This window comes from Mauremys reevesii, linkage group 18 (genome assembly GCF_016161935.1).
Source record: "Mauremys reevesii isolate NIE-2019 linkage group 18, ASM1616193v1, whole genome shotgun sequence".
Taxonomy (NCBI): domain Eukaryota; kingdom Metazoa; phylum Chordata; order Testudines; family Geoemydidae; genus Mauremys; species Mauremys reevesii.
The window spans coordinates 486,722-504,882 of record NC_052640.1 but is presented as its reverse complement, the minus strand read 5'-3'; the positions used below and the strand labels follow the sequence as shown (position 1 = coordinate 504,882).

The window sequence follows — 18,161 nt, the reverse complement described above, 5'->3', positions numbered from 1 at the left end:
CCCAATGAAAAGTCAAGTATATTCATTTCCTGAAATGCATCCATTGGGCACATGTTTATAAATTCTTAAACGTGACCTGCAAAGTAAAAATAAATTGGGTCTTCAGCTGGCTGAAACTAAACCCAGGAAAGCAGAAGCACTATTCCAAGGAAGTTCACCTTCTAAAAGACCATCTGGCCATTGCTTGTCAATGTAGCACAAAGCCTTGGAACACCTTCCATCCTCTTTGGGTAGCCAGGAGACTTCACCCTTCTTATCACACAAACCTGTAGATAAAACAATCCATGCTCTCATCATCTTCAGACTGTACTACCTGGGACTGACAGTGAAGGCCATGCAGAAGCTGCAACTGGTTCATCATCTGGTCACCCATTTACCCTTCTCTGGCTCCCCAACAAGTTCCAGATCCAGGTTAAGAAGCAGATCTCGAACAGTAAAGCTCTCAATGATCCGGGCCTGTGCTCTTTTTAAAACTCCCTCTACTTATGTGATCCACTCACAGCAGCTACAATTGATCAGGATGACAGGGTAGAGAATCCTGCAGGAGTGGAGTGTCTCTGCAGCTCCAAAAGAATGACTTTCCTGTCTGTCCTAACCCCGAGTTTTACCAAGGTTTTGGATAGCACCTGAGATCATCATAAAGTCAGGTTCAAGTTACATTATTTTATTTGTGACAGTAAAACATTTACTCTGGAACAAATTGAATGCAAATTACTTACAATTCCAAAACAATATAATAATCTTCTGCATCAAAGAAGTTTTTTATCTTGATTAAGCAGGGCTAGCAGAGAGGAAGAAAACAACAAAATGACACAATCATTTTATGAAAACTAATATTACAAGAAAATATTATCCAAGAAAATAATTTCAGAATGGTGTGCAATCCAAGGTATACATGGCAGGACACTATGCTGATATAGGGTTCTCTTTTTAAAAAAAAATGCAAGTGAATTTTATATTAATCATAGTGAGACTAATGTGACAGGTTGTCTGCTTAGTGCAGACATGTGCCATGGAAGTTTTCCCCAAAAACATTTCTCTCAATGAACCTCAATCACAATCTGAAACCCCCTTTTTATTCTTATGATGAGCTCCCACACAGCTCTGCCAGTGCATTCTGTCTAGTCAATTACTCTATTCCACTGTACTTGACTTCCCCTTTTGTGGGGGGTTTACATACAGCAAAAGGGAGAGAGAGAGTTTTAAAAAAAAAAACAAAAAACAGGAAAACGGGTAAAATTTAGTAAATCCACTAAAATTGCCAAAGGAATTCAGGAGCAGGTATAAGGCTTAGTTTTTTTCCTATTAAATTTACTCAATTTCAAATTGATGCCGTGTCTAAGATATTTGGAAGTGTACTACTTTTGTGGGGATTATTATTTAAGTCAATGGAAAGTTTCAAACAATGGTATCGAATTAACTCAGATCTGAACATTCCCACACTGGAAGTTTTGATTGACTAGACAGGGGTAGTCAACAGGTGCCCCACAGGCCTAATCTGGACCACCAGACATTTTTTAATAGACCCTGAAATGTTTTTATTTACTTATCAATTTTTGTGTGTGTTTGTTTTTGTATTTTTTTTGTTTATTTCCTCTGGAGTCTGGACCTTGACTATACCTTGACACACAAAAAAATAATAATAATAGACTACCCTGGATTAGGGTCTCTTTCCAGAAGCAGTTTCAACCATGTGGTTCTGTGGAGATTTGGTCTAGGCCAAGAGATTTGGTCTAGGCCAAAGCTAGGTCAGCAAGCTTGGCCATCTAACAATATTCACAGGAAAGAGGTATCAAGGAAAGTCTTATTTTCTGATGCAGGTGGTTCAAGCAGAGACCAAGTAAAGAAAATTTCAATCCACATTTCAATTTCAGACATGCAAGTTTTGGAAAAGTTACAACAAGAATGTAAAGATACGGGGTAGAACAGAAAGTGTTTTGTAACGTTATCTACAATAGTCATAATAAGTGGCCATTGCTACCCAATCAGGAAAAGACAAAATTAAAAAGCTGTTCCTCCTAACTGTAACTGGAGCATTAGATACCAGACTACAGTAACCCCAAAAGAAGGAGAGCAAGCAAGAAAAATCAGAATATACATTAAAAGATCAATCAGATTTTAAGACTATACTCACATGATTTATTTTCTTCAAAATCTCAATTTCTGTATTAACATTAAAAGCTGGATCCTATTTAAAAGATAACCGAAGTGTCAGATACAGCAAGCAGTAATACTGTTTATACAGAGACTTTTGCAGCAATGTACCTATGAAAACACAACATACATTTGCTCCATCCTAACAATTTAAAGGTAGCTACAATGTAAATAGCAGAGCTCATCAGAAAAAAAAAATCTGCTGAAAATTTCAACAAAAATGGAAAAAGAATTCCTTAACTTAAAATCTTCCATGGGAAATTTTGATGTATTTGACGAAAAAAACAAAAAAAAAAATCTAATTTTGGCCCAAAACTAAAATAATTTTATTCTGAAATGCTGCCACAGTACCTCATGGGAGTAATAGTTCGGGTGCCTCAGGCTCCCATTCTCCTGTATGGCTGGGCTCCCTGATTAGACTACAACTTTCACAATGCAACACGGTCTCACCTCTTGGTACATCATGGGAGATGTAGTCCACTGAGTTCTTTTTTTGTATGTACCCCATAATCAAGGAGCCCTTAACAAGTAAATGACCAAGGTTTATACAAAGAAAAAGTAACTATAAATTCAACAGAATCAAAGGAGCCTTTCAAGTGCTATAGGAAGAGATTAAAATCAGACAAGCAACTGTGGTAGGATGAGGGACAGAGAGGGAAGGGAGATGGTGTTTCAGTAAACGTGGTAGCTAACTGGCTATTCTTGTACCGGAGAAATGTTTCCAGAATAGCATAGCTGTACAAATCTTATTGTCATAATGCAAATACATAGAGTATCTTCTTGGCTAGTAAAATAATAAGCACCTGGCAACATCAACAGGACAGAAAGGAAGGAAACTGACAGCTGTGGCTGGTCTGAGATGCACTGTGTCAGGGAGAGAGGGATGAAATAATTAGCCTTGAAGGACCTGCAGGCACAGAACTCTGGAAGTGGGATTTTTTTTTTTTTAAATCCCCCTCTTCTGATGCTTTCAGTATTTGGGCCTACCAGAGCAAGAGAGCCTTAGACCTGTGCATATTTCTTAGAACATTTATCATGGAGTTAACTGGAGCTTTTCTTGACTGTCTAAATAAGCTTTGATTTAAAATACTTTTGGATCTCAGGCTGTCCCTGGAAAAACTCACTATAGTCTGTCCCAACAAGAGGTGAAGGATCCTTCCATCTCAGAGGAGAGGTAACAAAAAGGAGTCTACATTGAGCCATATTAAACACCAAGACCATTTGGACTAGACTATTAATTAATCTTAATTGTTTAATACACTTAATTTATTACCAATACTGTGGTTTGATTTATTTTTTTAAAATATACACAAAGCTTCACACATTACAAAAATACATCTGAATACAGAAAACTTTAAATTATAGCGATAAACATTTATAATGTTCACAAAGGAGTACCAAATACTTCAGAACCACTGCAAGATGGTCAAAAAATAGATAGGAGTACTTGTGGCACCTTAGAGACTAACAAATGTATTTGAGCATAAGCTTTCATGGGCTACAGCCCACTTCATTGGATACATGCAATGGAAAATACAGTAGGAAGATATATATATATATATATATACACACACACACACACACACACACATATACACACAGAGAACATGAAACAATGGGTGTTACCATACACACTCTAACGAGAGTGATCAGTTAAGGTGAGCTATTACCAGTAGGAGAGAGAGAAACTTTTTGTAGTGGTAATCAAAATGGTCCATTTGCAGCAGTTGACTAGAAGTTGTGAGGAACTGGGGTGGGGGGGAAGGAGGGAGATAAGCATGGGGAAATAGTTTTACTTTGTGTAATGACCCATCCACTCCCAGTCTTTATTCAAGCCTAATTTAATGGTGTCCATTTTGCAAATTAATTCCAATTCAACACTCTCTCGTTGGAGTCTGTTTTTGAAGTTTTTTTGTTGTAATATTGCGACTTCTAGTCAACTGCTGCAAATGGAACATTTTGATTACCACTACAAAAAGTTTCTCTCTCTCCTACTGGTAATAGCTTACTTTAACTGGTCACTCTCGTTAGAGTGTGTATGGTAACACCCATGTTCGCTGTGTGTGTATAAATATATCTTCCTACTGTATTTTCCACTGCATGTATCCAATGAAGTGGGCTGTAGCCCACGAAAGCTTATGCTCAAATAAATTTGTTAGTCTCTAAGGTGCCGCAAGTACTCCTGTTCTTTTTGCGGATACAGGCTAACACGGCTGCTACTCTGAAAAAAACAGATACTTACTGCGTCTCTCACAGCGCTTGTTATAAATCTCCGTTTATTGATTATCTTTACAGCAACTTTGTTACACGTGGTCCTCTCAAATGCCAGTTTAACCTCTCCACAGGCACCACTAATATAAAAATGTAGTTATGTTAAAGCTTGCAAGCACTTTTCAATATGTGGGTGACAAATAAAAATAGATCAAACACAGAAGGTGTTTGGTACTTGATATTACATGTGATTAGAATGCTGCTGTCTTCTAACCCTTTGAATACAACAGACTGGGTGTGCAGTATTTAGACACATCAGTAGTAGGCACATTAGATTAGGATAGATGCTGGTAGCTACCAATGTTCTAATACAGAAATCAAATTACAACCAAAACTCCAAACTGAAAGCTATTAAGAGAATACTGAGGACAAGCACTGTTGGCATGTCAGCTGCACAAATTGCTAAAAACACAACAAACTCTCAAAACATATCCTTACGATTTTGACTTAAGCTCACAAAGTCCACCCAGCCCCCATTAATACAGCCCAGTGGCAAAAGGACATTAAAATACATGAAGTCCTGCATCACAAGGTTGCACAACTCTGAGCAACACATATAGCAACAAATTTATTTTTGATTATGAGATTATAGGAGGAAATCTGTACAAATCCACTCAGGCTTCTGTTTTTACTTTGCTGCTCTTTTATGATCTACAAAGACTTTTGGGGGAAAATTCCACTTTAAAGACATTTTACATTAAAAATATCAGGTCACCATTTCTCTCTTTGTTGCTTGAGGACCCAAATAGTGATGTCCCACAAGGGGCTATATTCTGACCTTCAGTTCTTCTCCCTGCTTGCAACCATGGGATAGAGGAGGGATACTGATTCAGAAAGTAATACAACTGCTAGCAAACTATTTCAAACCTCAGAGAGGTAGCCGTGTTAGTCTGGTTCTGTAAAAGCAGCAAAGAATCCTGTGGCACCTTATAGACTAACAGACGTTTTGCAGCATGAGCTTTCGTGGGTGAATGCCCACTTCGTCGGATGCAAGAGTGGAAATTTCCAGGGGCAGGTAAATATAAGCAAGCAAGAAGCAAGCTAGAGATAACGAGGTTAGATCAATCAGGGAGGATGAGGCCCTGTTCTAGCAGTTGAGGTGTGAAAACCAAGGGAGGAGAAACTGGTTCTGTCGTTGGCAAGCCATTCACAGTCTTTGTTTAATCCTAAACTAATGGTGTCAAATTTGCAAATGAACTGAAGCTCAGCAGTTTCTCTTAGAAGTCTGGTCCTAAAGTTTTTTTGCTGGAGGATGGCCACCTTAAGATCTGCTATTGTGTGGCCAGGGAGGTTGAAGTGTCTCCTACAGGTTTTTGTATATTGCCATTCCTAATACCTGATTTGTGTCCATTTATCCTTTTCCTTAAAGACTGTCCAGTTTGGCCGATGTACATAGCAGAAGGGCATTGCTGGCATATGATGGCATATATTACATTGGTGGATGTGCAAGTGAATGAACCGGTGATGGTGTGGCTGATCTGGTTAGGTCCTGCGATGGTGTTGCTGGTGTAGATATGTGGGCAGAGTTGGCATCGAGGTTTGTTGCATGGATTGGTTCCTGAGCTAGAGTTAGTCTGTTTGTCCAGACTTCACCACGCAGTAGCCAAGCTGTCAAGTGCAGTGATCCTGGGACAGCAGGTCCAGCCGAAGAGACAGCTGCAGCGGGGTGGCTGCCGAAAGACTCCACGGCAGGCCACACCAGTGTTAGCGAGGCCACACTGGGGCTATGAGGATGGTGTTCGCTTTTTCTTGCTTCACCTTTAGCAGTACCTTGTGGATCAACGGTACTGGTGGGAAGGCGTACATCAAGGCCCCCGACTACGGAATCAAGAAGGTGTCTGACAGGGAGCCCTTGTCCCTGCCCTGCAGAGAACAGAACACGTGGCATTTTCTGTTCTGCCTGGACGTGAACAGGTCGACCTGGGGAGTCCCACACCGTGGAAGATTAGGCTGACCACCTCCGGATGGAGCAACCATTTGTGGCGAGACGAGAAGGTCCTGCTGAGGCAATCTGCCAAGACGTTCTTGGTTCGAGGCAGGTGGGTGGCTACTAGATGACTGGCATACCACACACAAAAGTCTCAGAGGCTGAGCACCTCTCGACACAGGGCCGAAGACCTGGCACCGCTCTGCCTGTTCATGTAATACATCACAGCAGTATGGTCCATGGACCTGCACCATCTTGCCTCTTAGGTGGGACAAGAAAGCCTGGCAGGCCAAGCGAACTGCTCTGAGCTCCCTGACATGGATGTGAAGGGCTACATCATGTTGAAACCATCAGCCTTGGGTGCTGAGCTCGCCCAAGTGGGCTCCCCAGTCCAGATCCAATGCGTTTAAAACCAGGGTAAGCAACGGGGACGGGGTCGCAAAGGAAACTCCTTGCAGCACCGACTTGGTATTGTCGAAGAAAAACTCAGTTCTCGCTTTTTGTTTGGGTGCAGCAAAATCAAATACTTTATTATTTCTCCAGTAATTACAATGGAGGGAGAGAGTGCCATAGGACACAGGGTCCTGGACAGGTCTCTCAACTGGTAAACAATTACATCACGCCTTTATACCTTTGTTACAGACAAGCTTAGACAATCATGGAGACAGTAAAAAGCAACAAATACATTTTGTTTATACATAAGCTTTTCTGCTATCTTACTAGAAAAAGCAAGACTGCACATTGCAAGGTCGTAATACTTTCACACAGTTCACTCTGTCTTACATTATCTTGCTTCTACAAATCTCACGTCATAAGGGTCACAGTATGGCCTGACTCTTGCTAACTGACTAACATGCATTAAAATCCCCTTCAAATCCTTATTAATTCTTTCCTTGCTTCCACAGTATCCAGCCACCACTCCAGGGACGAAAGGACGTGGTTCAGCACCCTGACCACTTGGCCCAGGGCACGCCTGCTGGGGGTATAGACCAAGACCAGCCACGTTTGCAGAGGCTGTAGACGAAGTCGAGCATGGCTGACCATGTGCATGCACGCGGCCATGTGGCCCATCAATTGCAGGCAGGCATGGGCCATGGTGAGCAGATGGCTCCTTACATGGGAGATGAGGTCCAACATGGCCTGAAAACATGTTTCCGGGAGAAAGGCCCTGGCCCATGCGCAGTCGAGAACCACTCCAATAAACTCTATGCCTTGAACTAGTGTAATGGGGACTTTTCTGTGTTTATCAACAAGCCAAGGTTGTATCATGTGGAACGAACCAGATCAAGGCTCCTCTGCACCTGCCTTTGAGGAGTCAGTCGTCAAAAATCTGGACCCCTCGACATCTCAGGTAAGCTGCCACTGGCACCATGCACTTCGTGAATACACTGGGTGCCGATTCCGAAGATAGGCCAAAGGGCAGCGCCGTGAACTGGAAATGGTGCCTTGCCACTATAAAACACAAGAAACACCTGTGACCCGGGAATATGGAGACATGAAAGTAAGCGTCCTTTAAGTCGAGAGTGGTGTACCAGTCTCCCGGATCCAAGGAGGGGATGGTGGAGGCTAGGGAGAGCATGCAGAACTTCAACTTCTTGAGAGATTTGTTGAGGTTATGCAGGTGTAGGATGGGTCTTAGGCCCCCTTTTGCCTTCAGGATTAGGAAGTAACGAGTGTAGAATCCTCTTCCTTCAATGTCCCAAGGAACCTCATCCACAGCCTCCAGGCACAGGAGCTTTTTGACCTCCTGAACAAGGAGTTGCTCATGAAAAGGGTCCCTGACGAGGGGGCGGGGAGGGAGGAGCAGCTGTGAATTGCAGGGTATAGCCCCAAGATATTATATCCAAGACCCTAACCCACAACCATGCCAAACAGTAGGGGCGTAGACAGTTGAGGAGGAGAAGGGAAGGATCCAGGTAGCTGACTGGGGCGTCACTCTCGAGTGCACCCTCAAAATGAGTGGAGCCCTGTGTGGATAAGCAAATGTGTATCCGCATCCATTCTGCGAGCCACAAAAATTATCTGCGGATATCTGCGGATTTGCAGGGCTCTACACTGGAGGCCGGGCTGTGGCTCCGAGGCACCTTCGCTAGAGCCCGGTCAGGGAGAGCCGCGTGGGCAGCTGTGGGAATAAAGTCCAGCAGAGGGCAATGAAAATGATCAGGGGGCTGGGGCACATTACTTTTGTGGAGAGACTGAGGGAACTGGGCTTATTTAGTCTGCAAAAGAGTGAGAGGAGGGGGTTGATAGCTGCTTTCAGCTACTTGAATGGGGGTTCCAAAGAGGATGGATCTAGACTGTTCTCATTGGTGGCAGATGACAGAACAAGGAGCAATGGTCTCAAGTTGCAGTGGGGGGGGTCTAGGTTGGATATTAGGAAACACTGTTTCACTAGGAGGGAGGTGAAGCACTGTAATGCGTTACCTAGGGAGGTGGTGGAATCTCCATCCTTAGAGGTTTTTAAGGTCAGGCTTGACGAAGCCCTGGCTGGGATGATTTAGTTGGGAATTGGTCCTGCTTTGAGCAGGGGGTTGGACTAGATGACCTCCTGAGGTCCCTTCCGACCCTGATATGATTCTATGACACAGCCAGAGGCTGCTCTGAGCCCCATCCCTCCACACACTGCGGGCATGTGGAGGGTTCGCCATGACTCCCTGGCTGGGCTCCATGCTGGCCTGGCCGGGGAGGGGAGAGACCTGTGGACCTGCCGGGGCCTGCTTGGGCCCTGCACCCAGAGCCGGTGGAGGGTCCACCGTGGCTCCCCACAGCTGCCTGCATGGCTCTTACCGTGGCCAGGCTGCGGCTCCAAGCTGCCTCCCTCCCCAGCCGGAGCCGGGTCCAGGAGCGCCACGCTGGAAACTGTGGGGAGCCACGGCAGACCCTCCACCTGCCTTGGGTGGGGGGCCCGAGCAGCCCTCCGCCCAGTATCCCTGCCCAGGGCAGGTGGAGGATCTGTGCTGCAGTTCCCAACAGCTGCCCGCCCGGCTCTCACCATCAGAGCCCTGCGTAGATACAAAATTTGTATCTGCATCCGCACTGCTACACGCAGAAATGGTCCACAGATTTCCGCATCTGCGGATATAAAGCGGATACCCGCGGATTTGCAGGGCTCTAAAAATGAGCACTTTCGGCCCCCTACGTGTTTGGCGGGCCCAGGTTATGCAGGTGAGGGGGAGGAAGACGGGCATCAACGATGGCGGCAGGGGCAGCCAGAAGGGCTTACAAGCAGACTGCAGCATGTGCATGCCCAACAAGCAAAGGGTGGCTCTAGTATCCTTCAACCCATGCAGCTTGACGTCCATCTGCTCAGAGGAGAGACCAACCCTGTCAAAAGGCTGAATCAAGGTCTGCATCTCCTGGGAGAGGCCCGCTGTTTGGAGCCAGGAATTGCGCTGCATAACCACCACCGACACGACCACTCGAGTCGCCAAATCCGCCTCATCCCAGTCCATTTTCAGGGTGTATTTGGCCACCGCGGTGCCCTCCTCCACCAGAGTGCCGAACTCCTGGGCCAAACCCTGCAGGAGCAATTCCTGGAACTTTTTGAGGCTGTCCCAGAGATTAAAATTATATCTGCCCAACAGTACTTGATGATTTGCCACCCGAAATTGTAAGCTGGTAGTCGAATAAATGTTTCTCCCAAAGAGATCAAGCTTTTTGGCCTCTTTGTTCTTAGGGGCTAAAAAGACTTGACTACTACTAACAACTACACGTAACAACTACTTAACTAACACCATACATAAACTATTTGCAAAAGGCCCTAAGGCACAAAGTTTGTAGGAGGAAAAAAACACTAACTCTTGCTAAGCAAGAAAGGCGCTCCGACTAACTACACCGGGTGGTAAGAAGGAACTGAGAAGGCGTAGGACTGGCAATGCCTGATATACCGCTGCATGAATGCAGCACTCCAAAAGGCGCCACAATTGGCCCTATGGATACCACTAAGACAAAAATTTCCGACGAGCACGCACGCACCTAGAATGGAATCGACATAAGCAAATGAAAAAAAAGTGAGTAATTGGAGATATCCCATCTCCTAGAACTGGAAGGGACCTTGAAAGGTCATTGAGTCCAGCCCCCTGCCTTCACTAGCAGGACCAAGTACTGATTTTTGCCCCAGATCCCTAAGTGGCCCTCTTAAGGATTGAACTCACAACCCTGGGTTTAGCAGGCCAGTGCTCAAACCACTGAGCTATCCTTCCCCATGCTCCAAGAAGAACTGTGAGTACTCAATCATAAATCTGAGTTTCACAATTAAAAATATGTTTTAAACCCAAGTCAATTAGAAGCATAAGGCCCAAACCTGGCTGTTTTAAGGAAAATAGGTCTACCTGTATGCCATAATTCAGAGTTGCAGCTTTAACTGTTCTCATCATTCAGAGCTGAAAGCAGCAAACGGGCAGCTATAATCCCAGAAATCCGAGGAGCTCGTACTCTGATGGCCCAGCAGTGGAATAAGAGATGTCAAAACCATATAGATTGGGAATGAATGAACAAATCTGCTAAACTTCAGATTTACCGCCAGTGCTGTTAGCTACCTATTAACGAAGAAATATAATACCTTCTATTTCACCCTTGGACATTCAGAATAGAAAGACTTATTTTACAGACAGCACTAGGAACTTACTTTCAGGGGGACCATACTTCAAATAGGCAGTAACTAACCACTTACAAGACAGGCAACTGAAAAGAGGACTTTGCATTAAGGAGTAAGAATTCTTTGAAGTGAAAAATTAATTTGTCCTATTAACACCTCAAAAAAAAATCGTATGAGGAAGAACACTACAGAAAGTAAACTACTGTCCATCACTGATGCTAAAATTTTTCCAATACTCTCTGCAAAACAAACTTCTTCAACTCCTACCTCCTCCTTTTAACAGCTTTATATGCATGTACAAGTGCTCCCTGTAAAGCAGAAGGAAACTACAGTGAAGGACAGATTTAAAAAATAAAAATAAAAACCACCTCAGTTACCACATTATCTGACTGCTGCAGCTTGTCATCAGTTTTTCCCCACACACATATAAAGCCACTGTTTGCCCATTTCCCTCATACACTGATCTTAATGTAAACACTGCAGGACACAAGTCCACACCCATATTCTCTCCTGCACAGAGACACTCCCTGAGCTGAGTGCATTAGGGAGCAAGTTACACCTCCTTGATTCTCACAGTATATTAATAATTGATTAGAAAGTCAGAGGGACCATTGTGATCACATGGTCTGACCCCCTGTATAATTGAATTGGCATCCAGCTGCATAAGCACCAGCATTGATCTACTGATCTAAGTTAGCATAGCCTCTGGATGCTCTAACTGGCTATGATCTCTTCTAATGAAAAATAAACAAGTTGTGAATTGACATAATTTAGGTGTGCTCCACCCAACTCCGGCCCATTTTGCCAGGCCATGGTGGGGCTGCTGACAAAGGAGACACTTACACTGATTTATGCCAGGTAAAAACTGCCCTACACCGAGAGAATTCTCAGCTAGCCAGTTAAGGCCAGATTTTCACCTAAGTGGTAAAAAGTGGCTGGAGTAGGACGAGAGAACCTGGACCTTCGTCTTTTATTCGTCTGAAAAGCACCATGTTTTTGTTTGTATTACCATAGTGCCTAGGATGGTATTATTGAAACAGTACTAAAATAATAGCAAATAGTTAATACTAGTTACAGTTCAAACATCATCCACACAAAACTAAAGGAAAATAAGTCCTAAGTATTTTAGTAAGTATGGTGCTTACCTTCCCAAAGTCTTTGACATGATATATTTGTCTCTCAGTTCTCTGGGATACCCTGACTGATCATCCACCATAAGATCAGAAAATACAAACGCTGGGAAGATGAGTGGAGATAATTTTTTGTTACTAACTCCAAAGACTTTGTTACAAGGAGTAACTACTATTCTTAAATGTTAATATTCAACAACTAAGAGAGTGCTGTACATTAGAAGTAAACATAATTGAAACAAAAAATTATATTAAAAAACGATTACCTACGTTTTTGAAACTGTTGTTCTTTAAGATGTGTCGCACATGTACATTCCACCGTAGATGCATGCACGCCCCACGCACAGATGTTGGAGATTTTTGTCCCTCAGTGGCACCAGTCAGAGTTGCTGGAGAGCCCTCTGTTGCCACACGCTACTGTATGCTGGTATAAAAGGGCAGAGCCACTCCAACCCCTCTCAGTTCCTTCATACTGGACAGACTCCAATATGGAATGGATATATGCAACCCATCTCAAAGAACAACAGTGACAGAAGAGTAGGTAATATTTTTTTAATTGAGTGATTGCACATGTCCATTCCACTGTAGGTAACACAAGCCAACAGGCATGGAGGTGGGTTCAGCGTCTACCTGAATAGAGTGTAAGACCATCCATCCAAAACTGGCATTGTCTCTGGACTGACAGGAAATGGCATAATGAGAAGTAAAAGTGTGGACTGAAGACCCCGCTGCTTTACAAATGTCTACATTCTGCACTTGCATCAAGAAAGCTGCAGAAGGTGCCTGCACTCATGTGCCAATACTCAAGCTGGAGGGACTGTATTAGCCAGTGGGTAGCATAAAAAAAATAATACATGAGGAGATCCAAGATGAGATTTTCTGAGAGGAAACTGGTTAGCCCTTAGCTCTGTGTTCAACTTTCTTAGGTCTAAAATAGGCCTGAGACCCTTTTTATCTAGTACATCAGGAAGTAGCAGGAATAGAAACCCTTATCCCTGAGGTTCAACAGTACTTCCTCTAGGACCCCCGCCTGAAGAAGAGATTGGACACCCTGTTGAAGGGCAATCTCATGAGAGTGGTCCCTGAAGAGGGTGGGTAGGGGAGAAGAACTGAACTGGATGGCATACCGCAGTTCCACCATGCTTTCAGACTGGTAGGTCTTACTTATGTGAGCCCAAGCACTTAGGAAGTGGGATAAGCGATTAGTAACAATGAGGAACAGATGGGGCTATGGTGACAGGTTCACTGTCCTTGACAAACCCATCCAAATGACTGTTTGGATGAGGCAGCTGGATTGGATAAGCCCACTGATGATGAAGAGGAGAGCGGTGGAGGGCATCTCTTATAACTTCTGTCCTTTTTCCTTAGTGGATCATGGGACTGGGGAGCAAACCCCTGCTCTCTGTATAGCTACTGTGGGCGACACTGCTTTCTTTTTGCTGATGGGGTATAGACGCCAAGAGATTGAGTGTTGCCCTGGAATCCTTAAGGTTATGAAGCCTGTTGTCCGTTTTCTCCGAAAAGCTGGAGGGACCTTCAAAAGGACAGTACTGGATAGTCTGCTGTACCTCTAGAGGTAGCCCAGACAACTGCAACCATGAACACCTTCTCACAGCAACAGCCAACACCATGGTTCAAGCAGCTGAGTCTGTGCTATCCCAACTGTCCTGCAGGGCAGTCCTAGCGACCAGGTTACTCTCTTCAGCCATTACTGCAAACTCTTGTCTACAGTCCTCAAGTAGTTTGTCTTTAAATTTCATCATTATCTCCCAGAGGGCGAAGTCATGTTGACTCAGGAGAGTTTGTTGATTTGCAATCCTGAGTTGCAGGCTTCCTGAGGAATAAAATTTGTGACCAAACAGATCCAGCTTCTTTGAGCCTTTGCTTTTTGGCACAGAAGCTTTTTGTCCCTCTCTATCCTGCTCATTGGCAGCTGCCACAAGAGAACACGGAGTGGGGATGAGAGGAAAAATGTTCATACCCCTTACAGGAGACAAAGCACCTCTTCTCAGCTCATTTTGCTGTGAGGTCCCAGGAGCAGGGGGCTGCCTAAGGGCCTTGACTGGCTCCATGATGGTTTCATGGCTGCATCATGGTGCTGTCGCTGATACCAGGATGTCCATCAACTTGTGAGAGCTTTCACGCACCTCTTCTGCCTGAATGTCAAGTACAGAGGCCGCTATTTTTAAAAGATCTTGATGAGCAATGTGGTCCTCTGGTGGTGTCACTTAACTGCTCAACCACCTCATCAGGTGACAAGGATGAAACAGACATCTGAGGTGGTGGTTAGTCTGTGACTAGTGGCCGGGGGTGCCTGAGTGGCTTCTGGATGCTCAGTACCAGGGAATGGTGCTCTCGGTACTAATGCCTCTGGTGCACTCTCCATGTCAGTGAGCAAGATTCTTCAAGGGAAGTTCTAGATGGGGGGACACTAGAATATGTCCAGAATGACCATTAATATGGGCCCAAGACCCATCCTTGCCTGGGCCATTGACCTTTAGAAGGATCCCAGTGCATGGCCCATGGTCCCAACGATTCTGATGGGGAGGTATGTTCCCCATCCTGGGCGAGATACAGAGAACCTCACCTCTAAGTCCAAGGAAAAGAGTCAGATGCTTCTGACAATGAAAGTTCAAATCCAGAATGGACTGGTAAGACGTAGTCTGAGCCCGAGGACAGCAGTACCAGGGAAATCATGGGAGGCTTTCCCCTAGACAACACGGATTTCTGTGGAGGCTTGGGTAGCAGCACCACACGATCTCGATGAAGCGAGGTATGAAGCACAGGCAGTACCAAGAAGCTAAGCAAGTCTCTTGCGGCTGCATATGCCTCCAGGGTTGCTGCGACTGGCACCTTCTGTTGGCACCATAAATGTCTTTCAGGGGAAATGTCTGGCACAGACTTCAGAGGCAGCAATCCCCTCTTGGGAAACCTTAAGCATTCTGGAGGGGATTTATCCCACAAATGCTTCTTCTGGTCTCTGGTTCCGTCAGGGTACCAACACACGCAAGTGAGGCACTGAACCAGAGGAATGCCTAAGCCTTTTCTTTGGTACTCGGGAACAATCCCAAGGAGCCGCACACATTCCACCAAAGAGCTCCATGCTGAAGTAAATGTACATGGGGCACTCACCCCATGTGACGACTCTGATAGGGGTCAAAGTGCTGCATCCACAAGCAAGCACTTAAGCCTAGTCACGCTATCTTTTTTCAAGCGGAGCTTGAACCCTTTGCAGATGTAACCTGGGATTCCCCAAAACATTTCTAACAGGTCAGGTGTGGGTCACTGACTCGCATGGGTTTCACAGAGGTCCAGCAGGTCTTAAAACCTGATGAACATGGCATCATTCCGGTAGCTGTGCCAAAAGATAGAAAGTGTCAAGAGAGACCAAATGCAGCAACCCAGTACTAAAAATTGTCCAACACAATAATTGACAAATTAGTAAACAGGATCTATATACAGAAAAGGAGTGAGGAAAGCACTTGAGTTAACAAGTCTGAATCACCATCACTGGTGGTAAGGAACTGGTTGGGAAGTCATGGTGGTTCCTCTTATACCACCATGCAGTGGTGTGTGGTGACAGAGGGCACACCAGCCATCCCAACAGGTACTACTGGGGAAAAAATATCACCAACACCTGTACATGGGGCGCGCGCACACACCTACAGTAAAATGGACATATGCACAGTCATATGGCAGCATCTTATGTATAAAACAAACTGAAAAATGAGAGAGAAGATTTTTTTTTGTAGTGGTGCAATGAATGCATGATTCTCACTCTTAGATCAAATGTAGTATCTGCAAATACTTTTAACTCACTTTTTAAAATTTACTAATTTCAGGTGCATATAACAATCTTCAAGATGTTGTGTACAAAAATAGTGGGCAAATATAAAATATTACCTTTAACCACGGTTTCCATCTATTATTTTCTCTCTAAAGCATTTAGAAGGAGCACAATTTTAAGAAAGACGCTATTCAAAATCAATTTGTCTTTGTACTTTATTTTACCTTTGTTAGTCTGTACAGACAGTGCAATTTCAGAATTGTGAGTCAATGGGAGCCTTTTCCCTTTCCCAATGAGCTCTTTATTTAAAAAAGTCCCATTTGCACTGTGGTCCTCAATGTAGGCAACATAGGAGTTTCTTGGTCCCATTTCCTAAAAAAAAAAAAAAAAAAAAAAAGGTAACAATACAGAAAGATGGTTTTTATCATGAGGCTGTAATGAACCATATCAGAGTTAACAACAATTTATTTTCCTTAATTAAGGAAATAATACATCATGAAAATGGTTTTGAACAATGTGTTTGGCAACACTCTGTTAACGGTGGTGAAGAAGAAAAGAAAGGAAGCCAGTCCCTGCAGAAGAGAGAAAAAGATGATGGAGACAGCCAGGGACTGGAGCCTAAGGAAAAGTGAGGATGATGTACATGGGACTACAAGAGATAACATAAAATAAATTCATATCTACACCAGGATGGTCTACATGGTCGGGGACTCCATACTCAGAAGAACTGACAGGCCTGTTACCAGACCAGATCTAGAGAACAGAAGAGTGTGCTGTCTGGCAAGAGCAAGGATACAAGAGTGGATGTGAGACTGGAGAGGACCTGATGGGAGCAGGGAAAAATCCAATGACTGTTCTGCATGTTGGGATGAATGACACTGCTAGATTCCCATTGGAATGGATCAAGGATGACTACACTCAGCTGGCTAAGACATTTACAGATGTGGAAGCTCAGATGATTTTCTGTGGAATACTTGTCATCCCTAGAGAAGGAGGGTGATGACATGACAACATAATGAAGATCAACTGAGGGCTCAAGGATTGGAGCTACAAGGCAGATTTGAGGATGATGAATCATTGGGAGGCATCTAGGGAAGGACGACTCTTCTCAACAGACGATCTCCAGTCAAATACCTAGGATATTAATCTTCTGGCACCAAGGTTGTCATGACTGAAAAGCGGGGAGGCCTGAGGGAAACAACTGAAATGCTTGTACACAAATGAAAAGAGTCTAGGCAATAAAATGGAGGAACTGGAACTACTGGTGGAGGAGGTCAAACAAGATATTATAGGGATCATAGAAACATGGTGGAATAGCACTCATTACTGGAATATAGTTATTGAAGGGTATGTGCTGTTTAGAAGAGAGACAGGAATAAAGGTAAAGGTGCTGGGGTAGTGTTGTACATCAACAAAGCAGTAAATTATAAAGAAATACAAAGCTATACTATAGACAAAACAGAATCTGTTTGGGTCAAAATCACTTTGGGGAAGGATTATAAAAGAGGTTCTGTGGGGATAGTGTTAGGGACCTGCTATAGATCTGATGTGATTATTGGGCCTAAAATTTTACTTTAAGTTCAACAGTAAAAAGTAAGTGAAAGTTCACCAAATGTTACAACCTATAACAACTGTTAATAGACAATAGGTCAAGTTGTTTTTAATAATAGTTATGAATAAGTGCAAAAAAAAATAGACAAAAATTAGATTCGTCCTAACAAAAAAAGGCCTACTAATATAGCTTAAAACCTGTTAAAATCATGTTTAGTTAAAAAAAATGTAAAGCCAGAAATGAATTAACTAAAATTAGTGTGGCAAATATTAGGCCTAGCTGGTGAACAAAATAATAAGGGGGATGAACTATGATGCCCACTTTTCCCTCTTCGGGAGTTCTTAAGAGAGACTTGAGGGGGCGGGGGGAGGCTAAAGAGATCACTGTCCTGTCCCACCTTGCATCCTCACTCATCTCGTCTTGTCTCATCTTCTCTGACCCCAAGACAGAAGGAGCAGACCAGACTGAAAGACTTTCAGCCCAAGAGGAAGGCCAGTAGGCCTTGCTCTTGTTCAAGGAACTTCTGTTTTTCACTTGAAAGTCCTAAAAATCATTATATCATCATGACATCCAGCCCATCTGTGTGGATACCTAATTGCCAGCACTGCAGAGGCACGCAAGGATCCTGTTCCGCATCCTTTCCTTTTGTGTTACTTTGTCCCCTTTCCTTCCTATCCTATCTTATCTCTCATTCTCTTGGCTTTTCATCAAATCCTCAAATCAGCTGCACTGCATCAGCACAG

The 18,161-nt window shown here is 43.9% G+C and overlaps 1 protein-coding gene across 23 annotated transcripts in view; it reads right to left on the bottom strand.

Annotated features, from left to right (window-relative positions):
* Positions 1-18,161, bottom strand: part of CHEK2 (checkpoint kinase 2) — a 42,646-nt gene that overhangs the window by 13,670 nt on the left and 10,815 nt on the right. For all 23 annotated transcript variants that reach the window (XR_005589541.1, XR_005589538.1, XR_005589536.1 and 20 more), the window contains 5 exons: positions 16,091-16,238; positions 12,095-12,185; positions 4,397-4,505; positions 2,135-2,188; positions 720-781 (listed from right to left, as the gene is read on the bottom strand). Coding sequence is in view for 18 of the 23 variants with exons in the window: in XM_039504994.1 (XP_039360928.1) it covers positions 720-781; positions 2,135-2,188; positions 4,397-4,505; positions 12,095-12,185; positions 16,091-16,238 (464 nt within the window). In the remaining 5 variants the exon portion in view is untranslated. The remainder of the gene's footprint in view (positions 1-719; positions 782-2,134; positions 2,189-4,396; positions 4,506-12,094; positions 12,186-16,090; positions 16,239-18,161) is intronic.